The 12,820-nt window shown below is 42.3% G+C and overlaps 1 protein-coding gene across 2 annotated transcripts in view; it reads right to left on the bottom strand.

Moving 5' to 3' along the window:
• Positions 1 to 12,820, bottom strand: part of LOC141201219 (retinol dehydrogenase 7-like) — a 124,319-nt gene that overhangs the window by 47,450 nt on the left and 64,049 nt on the right. For both annotated transcript variants that reach the window (XM_073663358.1, XM_073663359.1), the window contains one exon: positions 221 to 479. In XM_073663358.1, coding sequence (XP_073519459.1) covers positions 221 to 479 — 259 coding nt within the window. The remainder of the gene's footprint in view (positions 1 to 220; positions 480 to 12,820) is intronic.

Consider the following 12,820-nt stretch of genomic DNA (forward strand, 5'->3'; position numbering starts at 1 on the left):
GTCAGGGGTGTAACTATAATAGATGCAGAGCACCCGTGCCCTGCAGCCTAAGGGGTCTAAAAGATCCCTGTGGCCCATATAAAAAGACCAATACTATTAAAGACTTGCAATAATTGGGGGTCCTGTTGGAGCCACTGGTACAAGATATATTTCATAGCATTTATCTGCACCAATCTTCCCAATATTAGAACAAGTTTTTCGCACTCATGCACAAACTTACCTTAAACTATCGGAGAATGCCTCCACACCATACTTTGACATGGGATATCCCCCACCAATAGTAGAAATTCTTCCCAAAGAACTAGATACATTAACAATACGTCCTTGGGCTTTCCTTACAAGAGGCAGTAGATGTACAGTCACATCCACCATACCAATCAAATTCACATTCAGAACGTTGACCAAATCTTCCTTTTTTTGCCATTCATTGGGAGCAAGAACAAAGGCATAGCCTGCATTATTAACCAAGCCCCAGAGCCCTGCAATGTAGAGAAGACAACTGATAAAACACAACATCTATGCACATAGTTATTTTTATATTGTTATTCTTATCAAATTTTAATTGTTTTTCTCAATAGAAACCCCAGCAAACAAATATCCTTCCAGTCACCCCATAACCTTGCTAATATTATAACAGTGTTCTTGTATTTTTCCCAATGCAACTTTTAACTTGCTTGCAGAAGAAAATAGTTCATCTTAGTTCCGCCATCTTGATAGTAAGAATCACTGTCTGCAGTCATTAGCTTTGGTAACAACATGTTCCATGATACCTTTTTATATCACATAGGGGAATGTGGCCAGTTTACATCTATCAAAAACTGTAAGAAGCATGGTACCAAGATAGAAAAAAAGTTTTATTACTCTCAATAAGAGAAACAAAATTAATTAAAAATGACATAATGGCACATACTCCAGAATTGTACCAATAAAAGGACAACCATAGCAAAAAAAAAACCTTTTACGCAGCTTCATTGATATAAAAATAAAAGATATAATTCTCTATTGCAACACGAAACACATCTTTTTGACAGCAACAAAGTGTAAAAAATCGATAAATGTTGTATCACTGTGATTTTACTGAGCTGGAGAATAAAGTTCTAAGGTCTAGTCTACTCTGTGACCAACCTAAGCAATAATAGTGGAATTGCTTTTTTTCAACATTTCAGCCCACAAATAACATTAGTCAAATACATGGTAGCATTCAGAACTACAGATAGTTCTGCAAAAAATCCTTCCTTACATTGTTACCCATATGGATGCATCACAGGTATAAAATACCAAAGTTATGGCTCTTGGATAAAAGGGACAAAAACAAACCAATAACTTACCAAAAATTGGACATTTCAGACAGGGATTAGAAGCAATTGGAATGTGGAACAGTAAAGGCTGTGCCCTCAGTATAGAAGGGGTAGTTCATCATTAGGGATAATTTATTTTCTTACTTACATGCATGCAATTGAGGCTAAAAATTATTTTTGCACTTGGGCTTCATTAAAAAATTTCCCCCGCTTTTCATCTATATCTGCTTTGTTACACTGTTTATTGCTGGTTGCTGAATGAGTTAACAGGGTTGGCCACTTTATCTTTTATTTTATCTAATGTTTAAAAGCTTCTATGTGCTGTGGTACAAATAGACTAGGAATTAATAAGACATAAACATAAAATGCCTCTCCGGTACAGTAGGCACAAACATAGACAACAAGAAGAACAATAACACAGGTCTGCAAAAAATAACATTTCAAGAGCTGTTTTGGTTATTCCTCGTAATCTTTATGTTTTTTGGTGCGCTGAATCTGAAAATTACCTCCGTTTTGTCATAGGACATCACATAGGACATCATAGGAATTAGTTCCACAATAAAATAACACTGATTGCCAATATTTATCCACCAGAAATGTGAATAAGACAAATAATAAACTTAGTTTGCTGTTCCACTTACAGGAGTTGAATCCGATAGTGCTTATTGTTCAGGCAATAGAGTCCTGGGTGTAAACTCCAGAAGTAGTCTTTGTAGTTCTATCACTGGCAGGGAAATCCAGAGATGTCTCATGCACGTATCCAGGCTCTGACCGGTAGCCCATCTAACTGACTTAGGATACAAATAAAGGAATCCCTCGAGTCACGTCACACTAAAGGCAGGTGCAGACGACCTTTCTCTCCACATCCGAGAAAAATAGCCCAATTATAATAATCACACTCTGATCAGACTTTGAAAAGAGTGGGATCCATTTTTCTTTGGTGTGGAGAATAATAAAAAAAAAAATTCTCCATCTTCTCCATTCTGTCAGTTCTTGAAAATCATGACATTCGAGTGCGGTCCAATTTTTTTCACGGACCTATAGACTTGAACGGCCAAATGTGATATGATAATCAAAGGCTTATCGTGCATGATGCAATTTTTTTTCCTCAGACCACCTCATTTAATAACATTGCTCGAAGTGCGATCTAATGTTTTGTTAGATAGCACTGAAACTACAGTCATCTGAATGAGCCCTAAGAGAAACAGTGACCTCTGGTTGTCAGAATGCTACACTTATTCTATGCATTTCAAAAATCTTCAGTTTCCTTTGTCAGGGAGCTTTCTAGTCTATTTGGACCTCAGTGCATGGAAATCTTTTAAACATTGGGTCCAACTTAGGTTTTGTGCACACATTCTGGATTTGAAGCAGAAATTTCCTAAGCGTTTTGCCTCTCCCTGGCAGAAAAAATGCATGCGGTTTTTACTTGCGTTTTTGACACGTTTTTACATGCGTTTTTTGAAGCGTTTTTGTAGATCAATGAATACATTTTGGAGCTAAATAAAGTTATTTGGTGGTGCATTGCTTAAACCCTTGGATTACCATAGAACTGGGGTGAGTATATTGGTTCATTTAAATGATTAAAGAATGGGTCTTCTGTAATTCAAATAAAGTGTTTACACTATGTCTGTGTGTTTATTTAACTCTTTACTTTACTTTAATTAAGTTTGGTCATGAAAATGTCTGATTGACACCTTGACATAACCAAACAAAAGAGCTGGGTGTCAGCTAGTCCCATTCACCCAATTTTCATTAGCATTTCTATTCATGTAATTTATGCGGCTGCTGTGAGCTGTTAATTTTAGCCTGGGAAGGTGCCATTAAGCAAACATTGCCCGTGGCCATAATTAACATTTCACAGCTGGTTCGTTAGCCACTATGTCCCCCGATCAGCACTCAGCAGCGCTTTGGATACAATGTATTTATGTTGCGTCCAAAACACGGTGTTCTAATGCTGCACTTTTGTTGTCGGTACATGTGAAGTCAATCGGTCAAAATCTGCAGCGGAGACTAGCGTGTCAGCTACAGAAATTGACATGCTGCGGGTGAGTTTGGGTACGTGGCCATGGTAAGGAGCCGCTGCAGGTTTGAGGCTGCATGTAAATACAGCTTCAAACCCGCAGCGTCCAGATGTTACAACATAGTGGATGGGATCTCTAGAAATCCCATGTCCACTATGCGTGCATCAGACGCTGCGAATCACCCGTGGACACTGACATGCAGTGTGTCTTTCAGGACTGCAGCATGTCAAATTCTCTTGCAGAGTCGCTAGTCTCCACAACAGAAGGGCTAAACTAGATAGCTGCTGGCTGATATTAATAGCCAGGGAAGGGGCCATGGATAATAGCCCCCTCCCCGGCTATTAATATCACCCCTTAGCAGTCCCAGAAATGGCGCATCTATAAGATGCGCCAAATCTGGCGCTTAGCCTCTGCTCTTCCCACTGCCCTGCAGCGGTGGCGAGTGGGGTAATGGGGTTGGGGTTGACGTCAGCCTTGTATTGGCAGCTGACGTGAAGCCCAGGTTAGTGTGAAATCACCCCCTGTCAGTATACAGGCTGCAGGAGGTCACTGGGGTTGATCAGTTGAAGATCAGCTGATCAGCCCCAGTGAGCTAACCACCGTGGCCATCAGCTGATCTCTGCCGGTACTTATCAGCTGATGGTCACGTCACTGAAGGTCCTGGCAGCTCGGTACACCGCTGGCTGCCGGGGAGATAGCATCGCCGCAGGGGACCAGGAGGACACCAGGGGCCGCAGGACATGTGAGTATACAGGTTTATTTTTTTATTTTGACTTTTTTATTCGTTTTTTACCACCGCGGGCATGCGGGCTGGGAAGAGCAGACTGCTGCTCCTCCCATTCATGCTGCTCTCACTGTTATCAGCCAGATCAGCGGTCAGATGAGAGGAGTACCAGCCTCCTCTCCCAACCCGGGTACAACCCGCAGCGCGATTCCGGCGCAATTTCGCGCCTATTGATTTTCATTGAAACGCAGCAATTCCTCAGGTTTAGATATTCTACCTGCGCGTTTACTGCGATTCAATGCAAGTCAATAGGTGCGAATTTGCTGCGGAATCGTGTTAGAAATGGTAATGCAGCGGATTTTACCTCAATTGTAATCCGGAGGGGAAACTTCTGCATCATGTGCACAGCACATGTGGATTACCATTGCTATACATGGCAGACTTATTAACATGCGGTTTAATGCGTTTCCAAAGAGGAAAAATCGCAGCGGAAATGCATAAAAACCGCATTGTGTACACATAGCCTTAAAGGGCTTCCAGGTGTCTGTTTTTTATCTGAGCAGGGGGTGTTCCTTAAGTGACAGTGCCAGTGTATTGTTCAACTATTTTTATTGTATCTGTTAAATAAAGATAATGTGACCACCCCCTTAACTCAGTTTGCAGCAAGCAATACACAGGGAAACAGTGAAAAATTTTTAATTAAACCCAAATGCAAAAATGATTTATTAGCACCAATTGCATTCATGCAAGAAAAAAAAGCCACAAAAGATGGACAACTCATTTAAGGACCTAGTGTTTAAAATGTTCTTTTCCAAATTTCCTGTATTAAATAGGTTTATACCTGTCATGGAAGGGGAATATGGGCAAAATAATGTAAAAATTCAAGGACCACAGGTCTAAGACTAAAAAGTGAGGCACAATACCAATGATATGGTAGAATTCTGGTTCGTTCTTGTGGAGTTGTAAGCCATTGACCGGGGTGGGCTCCACAGGATACAGCAAAGATGTGGACAAGGAAAGCAATAGACACTAAACTTGTCAAATAAACCTTTACTGTTAAACTCAGAATGAGTGTGCTTCCACCAACCAACAAAATGTATCAGTTTAATTGACATACACCTGGTCAGAACTGACTTAGACCACAGTGCTGCATCACTGAGTAGGCACAGAAATGTTGACTACATTACTATAATTACCTATAGTATATAACTATAGTTATACAGGGTGGGCCATTTATATGGATACACCTAAATTAAATGGGAACGGTTGGTGATATCAACTTCCTGTTTGTGGCACATTAGTATATGGGAGGGGGAAAACTTTTCCAGATGGGTGGTGACCATGGTGGCCATTTTGAAGTTGGCTATTTTGGATCCAATTTTGTTTTTTTCAATGGGAAGAGAGTCATGTGACACATCAAACTTATTGAGATTTTCATAAGAAAAACAATGGTGTGCTTGGTTTTAACGTAACTTTATTCTTTCATAAGTTTTTTACAAGTTTATGACTACTTATAAAATGTGTTCAAAGTGCTGCCCATTGTGTTGGATTGTCAATGCAACCCTCGTCTCCCACTCTTGACACACTGATAGTAACACCGCAGAAGAAATGCTAGCACAGGCTTCCAGTATATGTTGTTTCAGATGCTGCACCCAGTTATTGATTTATACTCTGTCATGTTCGTTGTGTGAGTGCAATGGGCCACTCCTCGGAATACCTCTGTATACTTCAGTAAATTCCTCTTTAATGTTGTTGTCTCTGTAAGTCACGAGTGGTTCAGCAAGCTGAATCTGATGGGCACTGATGCATTCAAGTGCTAGTATCTGCCAGTCTGAGTTTGGTGCCAAATTAATTGTGTGTGTGTACACGCTCCCACCATACTCTTTATGGTGGGCTTGAGCTCAGTACTTATCGACCTGTGTCTGGTCACTGTGTAATTTAAGAGATGAGCCTGCCTGGATGACGGCTGTTTGACCAAGAGATGCCGAATTTCTACAGTGGTGGCCAAAAGTATTGGCACCCCTGCAATTCTGTCAGATAATACTCAGTTTCTTCCTGAAAATGATTGCAATCACAAATTCTTTGGTCTTATTATCTTCATTTAATTTGCTTGCAAGGAAAAAACACAAAAGAGAATGAAGCAAAAATCAAATCATTGATCATTTCATACAAAACTCCAAAAATGGGCCAGACAAAAGTATTGGCACCCTCAGCCTAATACTTGGTTGCACAACCTTTAGCCAAAATAACTGCGAACAACCGCTTCCGGTAACCATCAATGAGTTTCTTACAATGCTCTGCTGGAATTGTAGACCATACTTCTTTGGCAAACTGCTCCAGGTCCCTGATATTTGAAGGGTGCCTTCTCCAAACTGCCATTTTGAGATCTCTCCACAGGTGTTCTATGGGATTCAGGTCTGGACTCATTGCTGGCCACCTTAGAAGTCTCCAGTGCTTTCTCTCAAACTATTTTATAGTGCTTTTGGAAGTGTGTTTTGGGTCATTGTCCTGCTGGAAGACCCATAACCTCTGAGGGAGACCCAGCTTTCTCACACTGGGCCCTACATTATGCTGCAAAATTTGTTGGTAGTCTTCAGACTTCATAATGCCATGCACACGGTCAAGCAGTCCAGTGCCAGAGGCAGCAAAGCAACCCCAAAACATCAGGGAACCTCCGCCATGTTTGACTGTAGGGACCGTGTTCTTTTCTTTCAATGCCTCTTTTTTTTCCTGTACACTCTATGTTGATGCTTTTTCCCAAAAAGCTCTACTTTTGTCTCATCTGACCAGAGAACATTCTTCCAAAATGTTTTAGGCTTTCTCAGGTAAGTTTTGGCAAACTCCAGCCTGGCTTTTTTATGTCTCGGGGTAAGAAGTGGGGTCTTCCTGGGTATCCTACCATACAGTCCCTTTTAATTCAGACGCCGACGGATAGTACGGGTTGACACTGTTGTACCCTCGGACTGCAGGGCAGCTTGAACTTGTTTGGATGTTAGTCGAGGTTCTTTATCCACCATCTGCACAATCTTGCGTTGAAATCTCTCGTCAATTTTTCTTTTCCGTCCACATATAGGGAGGTTAGCCACAGTGCCATGGGCTTTAAACTTCTTGATGACACTGCGCATGGAAGACACAGGAACATTCAGGTCTTTGGAGATGGACTTGTAGCCTTGAGATTGCTCATGCTTCCTCACAATTTGGTTTCTCAAGTCCTCAGACAGTTCTTTGGTCTTCTTTCTTTTCTCCATGCTCAATGTGGTACACACAATGACACAGGACAGAGGTTGAGTCAACTTTAATCCATGTTAACTGGCTGCAAGTGTGATTTAGTTATTGCCAACACCTGTTAGGTGCCACAGGTAAGTTACAGGTGCTGTTAATTACATGAATTAGAGAAGCATCACCTAATTTTTCAAACAGTGCCAATACTTTTGTCCACCCCCTTTTTTAGGTTTGGTGTGGAATTATATCTAATTCGGCTTTAGGACAATTCTTTTTGTGTTTTTTCATTGAAGACAAATTAAATGAAGATAATAATACCAAAGAATTTGTGATTGCAATCATTTTCAGGAAGAAACTGAGTATTATGTGACAGAATTGCAGGGGTGCCAATACTTTTGGACACCACTGTAACTGGTGCGTGGTACCACAGTTGACTTGCTGAAGGGCCCTCCAGTTGTGTCACGGATGTTGGATCCTGGGGATTTCGGCTCCACTATTTCCTGTGGACGTCATCACTCCAAATTTCTCCCTTGCTGGTGATACTGGAACAGGATGGTATCCTATGCTTCCGATGCATTTTTTGTCCCTCTTGAAACTCTTGGCTCCATGAATGGCTCTCGTTGTGGATGTCACAAGTCCTCCTCCTTCCAGATCTCACCTTGCTCTCCCAAGATAGCCACCGAACCAACCTCTTCCTGTCAGGCACTTCCTCACAATTGATTGCATTGCTGCCTGGCCTGGGGTTCCATCTGGTTCTTTCCAAATTTCAGTTCAAACCAGCAAAACAGAGTCTATTCTACATAACACAAGTCTCAAATCTGCTAACAGAATAGATGTTTCTATTTCTCCTCACAGAATTGGGTAACTGTCTCTGAATAAAAATCCTGCGCAAACTAGTTTAAGCCAGAGTCATCGAACAGTTACAGGGGAAATAGTGGCCTCCTGTGGCCAGTGATTAATACTGCAGGCAACAATATTCTCAGTGTCCATGTACATTACTAATAAAATAGAACAGCAGCTGCAAATGACATGCAGACGGTTAATGGTAAGTGACGGTCAGCGGCATATTACCCATCACCTCACAAAGTAATATCTATGAGAATAGGAAAAATAAAGAACATAGGAGGAGGAACAGGGATGACCGCTCAGAGTTGGTAGAGACATCTTACTGAGTTAGGGCTCACGTTCATTCAGACATCTATATTTTTTACGTAGAAGAAAAACAGTTTGCGCTTCGTCACTGATTTTGTTCAGAGTTTCATCAGGACTTCTTGGATGAGAAACAAATAGGTTTTTAAGCATCTTCTGTCTAGAAGACCATGAAAAAATGAAATAAATGTGGCAAATAACGACTACCAGAATTCTGCCTTAAAGTAAACCAGTCATGAATATGCAGTCCAATCTGCAGGCATCATGTTATAGAACAGGGGAAGATAAGCAGATTAATATTGTGCTCAGCGTACATGAATTCACCCCATTTGAAAAGTAAGAGTTTAATCAATATCTTACTGAGCAAAAAAAACTATTTCAAAAATTGTCATGACTGAGTTTCATAGAATTTTTTTTAGTCCATAACATGAAATAGAATTAGACTTACCGGTAATTCGGTTTCTAAGACCCTCCAAGACAGCACCAATGGGAGGTTGCCTCCCCTTCCTAATTAGGGACAGGAAACACAAGAGGTTAAATAGCCCTCCCCTTCCCTCCATCCTCAGTGTTTTCCAAGGACCACACAGTATGAATGCTTGAATTATTTATTAACACCAAGGAATTTAAATGAACATAAAGATTCATGGGGGGGAAATTACCCGTGCTGTCGTGGAGGGTCTTAGAAACTGAATTACCGGTAAGTCTAATTCTATTTTCTCTAATCCCCTCCACGACAGCACCAACAGGAGTAATGCCAAAGAATATCGTTAGGGAGAGACTATAGCCTGCAGAACTTTTCTGCGAAAGGCTATATCTTTTACAGACATCAAATCTAATCTGTAATGCTTGGTAAAGGTATGGACCGAGGACCAGGTGGCAGCTTTGCAGATCTGCTCGATGGAAGCGCTGGCCCTTTCGGCCCAAGAGGCTGACATGGCTCTGGTGGAATGAGCTTTTAGCAACACAGGAGGAGACAGGACAGGTCTTGACTTTTATATGCCTCTGTGATTGCTTTTTTGATCCAGTTAGCTAGAGAACTCTTGGAAGCTTTCTTCCCTTTGTTTGTTCCCCAGTACTGGACAAAAAGGTTCTGATCTTTTCTCCAAGGCTGCGTCTTTTGTAGGTAGTAAAGGATGATTCTTCGAACATCAAGAGAATGGAATTCAGATTCTCTGTTGTCTTTTGGATTCTGACAAAACAATGGGAGAACTATCTCCTGGGACATGTGGAAATGAGAAGATACCTTTGGAAGAAAAGAAGGGTCTAGGCGGAGGATTATTCTGTCATCCAGGATTCTCAGATAAGGATCCCTGATGGAAAAGGCCTGGATCTCGCCGACTCTTCTTGCCGTTGTGATGGCTACTAATAGAGCTGACCTTCCAAGATAATTTGTCCATCTGAGTTTGAGACATAGGTTTGAATGGCGGGATAGTTAGACCCTTTAGGACTATATTCAGGTCCCAGGTTGGAACCATGATGGGCCTTCTTGGACATATTCTGGAGGCTGCTGCCATGAACCTCTTTATCCACCGGTGGTCAGCCAGGTTTTGGTCAAAGAATGAGCTTAGAGCAGAGACCCGGACTTTCAAGGTACTGGGTTTTAATCCTTTAGATAGACTGTCCTGTAAAAAGTCCAATATCCTGGCAATATCAGGATGAAAGGAATTGATGGGAGTAGATCCATACCATGTGGAGAAGGTCTTCCATATTTTTAAATAAATGGCATTAGTGACCTGCTTTCTGCTTTTTTGTAGGGTGTCTATTACAACATCCGAGAGACCTTTGGCCTTCAGGATTAAGGCCTCAGAAGACAGGCTGCTAAGCATAAGCTGTGGGGAGCTGGATGAAATATTGGACCTTGACGGAGTAGATCGGAGGCAGGATAAGAGGGCCCTCTGGGTTTAGGAGGTTCAGAGCCCCAAACCAACTTCTCTTTGGAAATAGAGGGGCGATCAGAATGGCCCTGACTCTGTCCACTCTGATTTTTTGTAAGGTCCTTGGTAGTAATGGAATTGGAGGGAATGCGTAGGCCAACCCGAAATTCCATGGGTGAGAGAACGCATCTATCCTTGAATGGGTCTCTCTGGCGTCTATGGAGAAATATTGATTCACCTTTGTATTCTGTCAACTTGCAAACAGGTCTACATCTGGGTGACTCCATTTCCTGGTTATTAGCTGAAACATCTTTGAACTGAGGCTCCATTCTCCCGGATTTATTTGCGTCCTGCTTAGGAAGTCTGCCTGAATATTGTCAGCTCCTCTCAGATGAAGGGCTGATAGAGACAGGAGATGATGTTCTGTCCAGAAGAAAATTCTTGCTGAGACTTCTCGTAGGCTGCTGAACCTTGTACTGCCCTGATGATGAAGATGGGCCAACGTTGTCATGTTGTCGGAATAAATCATGACGTGAGTTCCCTGAAGAATGAGACCTGCTGCCTTTAGGGCCTCTTCTATCGCTCTCAGTTCTCTGGAATTTGAGGATTGGTCATCCATCTCTTTGGGTCAGAAGCCCTGGAAGATCTTCCGAGATATGACTGCTCCCCAAGCTCTTTTGCTGGCATCTGTTGTTACAGAAGAGATTAGGTGCTGAATCCACAAAATACCCTTCGTCAAATTCTCTGGGTTGAGTGACCAGTTGAGAGATACTTTCACATGCTGGGGAAGAGATATTTTTGAGTTGAGCATCTCTGGAGATTTGTTCCAGCGAGACAGGGCACAGTTCTGAAGGATTCTTGTGTGAGCCAGGGCCCAGGAGACCGCCTGGATACATGCTGTCATTGATCCTAGAACTGACATGGCGAACCTTATGGATACCGTCTTTTGGTTCTTTAGTATCTGGACCCTTGATCTCACATTTAATTGTTTGGATGTTGGTAGCAAGGACCTCTGATCTTGAGAATCTAAGAGGATTCCTAAGAAGACCTTTTGTGTTGATGGGGTAAGGTCTGATTTTTCCCTTTTTATGATCCAGCCCAAGGACCCCAGGGTCTGTAAGACTAATTGAAGTTGCTCTTTGAGGACGTGAGTAGAAAGGAGCCGTGATGAGGAAGTCGTCTAGGTAACGTACGATGCAGATATTTTTTCTCCTGATGTATGCAACTACTTCTGCCATAATTTTTGTAAAGGTCCGGGGCGCTGAGGAGATGCCAAAGGGAAGGACTCTGAACTGGAAATGGCATACCGTCTGATTTAGTGAGACCGCAAACCTCAGATATCGCTGGTAATCTGGGTGAATGGGCACATCGTAATATGCGCCTTTTAGGTCTACGGTAGCCATGACAAAGTTTTTTCCGATCAGTGGGACCGTGGTTTTTACTGACTCCATTTTGAATATTTGGTAAAGAATGTATTGATTTAGCCACTTCAGGTTGATGATAACCTAATGGGATCCGTTTGTTTTTTTTACCAGGAATAATCTTGAATAATGACCCTTGCCCTGTTCTGCTTCTGGCACAGGAACAATTACTGCTGAAGATAGCATCTGCTGGAGTTCTGATGTAAGAACTTTCTGGAGTTTAACTGATGGGAGAGATGTTACTTCCAGTCTCTGAGGGGGAAAGGAGGAAAATTCTATTTTTATTCCTGACCTGACCCAGTCTAGGATCTTGCGGTTTGATGTTATTTCCCGCCATTGCCTGAAGAATCCTGAGATTCTGCCTCCCACCTTTCTGGCATCATTGCCTGTCAGAACGTTGGGATTGAAAAATGCTTCTACCTCTTCCTCCTTTGGGGTAGCTCCAGCGACCCAATTTACCCTTTCCTCTGTATGAGGGATTTTGTGTCTGAGGAGGACGAAATGGCCTCTTTTTGGGCGTTTTTGGTTCTGGGAGAGACTTCTTTTTTCAGATACTTTCTCCAATAAATCATCCAGTGCTGGACCAAAGACGTATTCTCCCTTGAAGGGTATGGAGCATAATTTGGTTTTAGATAGGATGTCACTGCTCCACATCTTTAACCACAGTGCCCTTCTTGCGGTATTGGAGAGAACCGAAGTTCTTGCTGTAATCCGGACGGATTCAGCAGAGGAGTCCGCCAGGAATCCTGCTGCCTTTTGTAAGAGGGGTAGGGAGGCCAGAAGATCTTCTCTCGAGGTACCACCCTGGATATGATCCTCTAATTGATGTAACCAGTGGAACAGCGTTCTTGTGACGCAAGTGGAAGCGACGTTCGTCTTCAGGGCGGCAGCTGACGTCTCCCATGACTTCATAAGTAGACTATCCATCTTGCGGTCAAGTGGATCCTTAAGCTGAGAAGAGTCTTCAAAGGGTAAGGTAGTTTTCTTCCCCACTCTGGCCACCTGGATGTCGACTTTAGGTATCTCTGTCCAGCATTTAGAGACTTCCTCATCTAAGGGAAAGCAATCCTTTAGGTCAGATGGAATGTTCAGCTTACTTTCTGGAAATTCC

Source organism: Phyllobates terribilis, unplaced genomic scaffold, assembly GCF_046119375.1.
Source record: "Phyllobates terribilis strain yellow unplaced genomic scaffold, ASM4611937v1 Scaffold_2__4_contigs__length_985480577, whole genome shotgun sequence".
NCBI classification, from domain to species: domain Eukaryota; kingdom Metazoa; phylum Chordata; class Amphibia; order Anura; family Dendrobatidae; genus Phyllobates; species Phyllobates terribilis.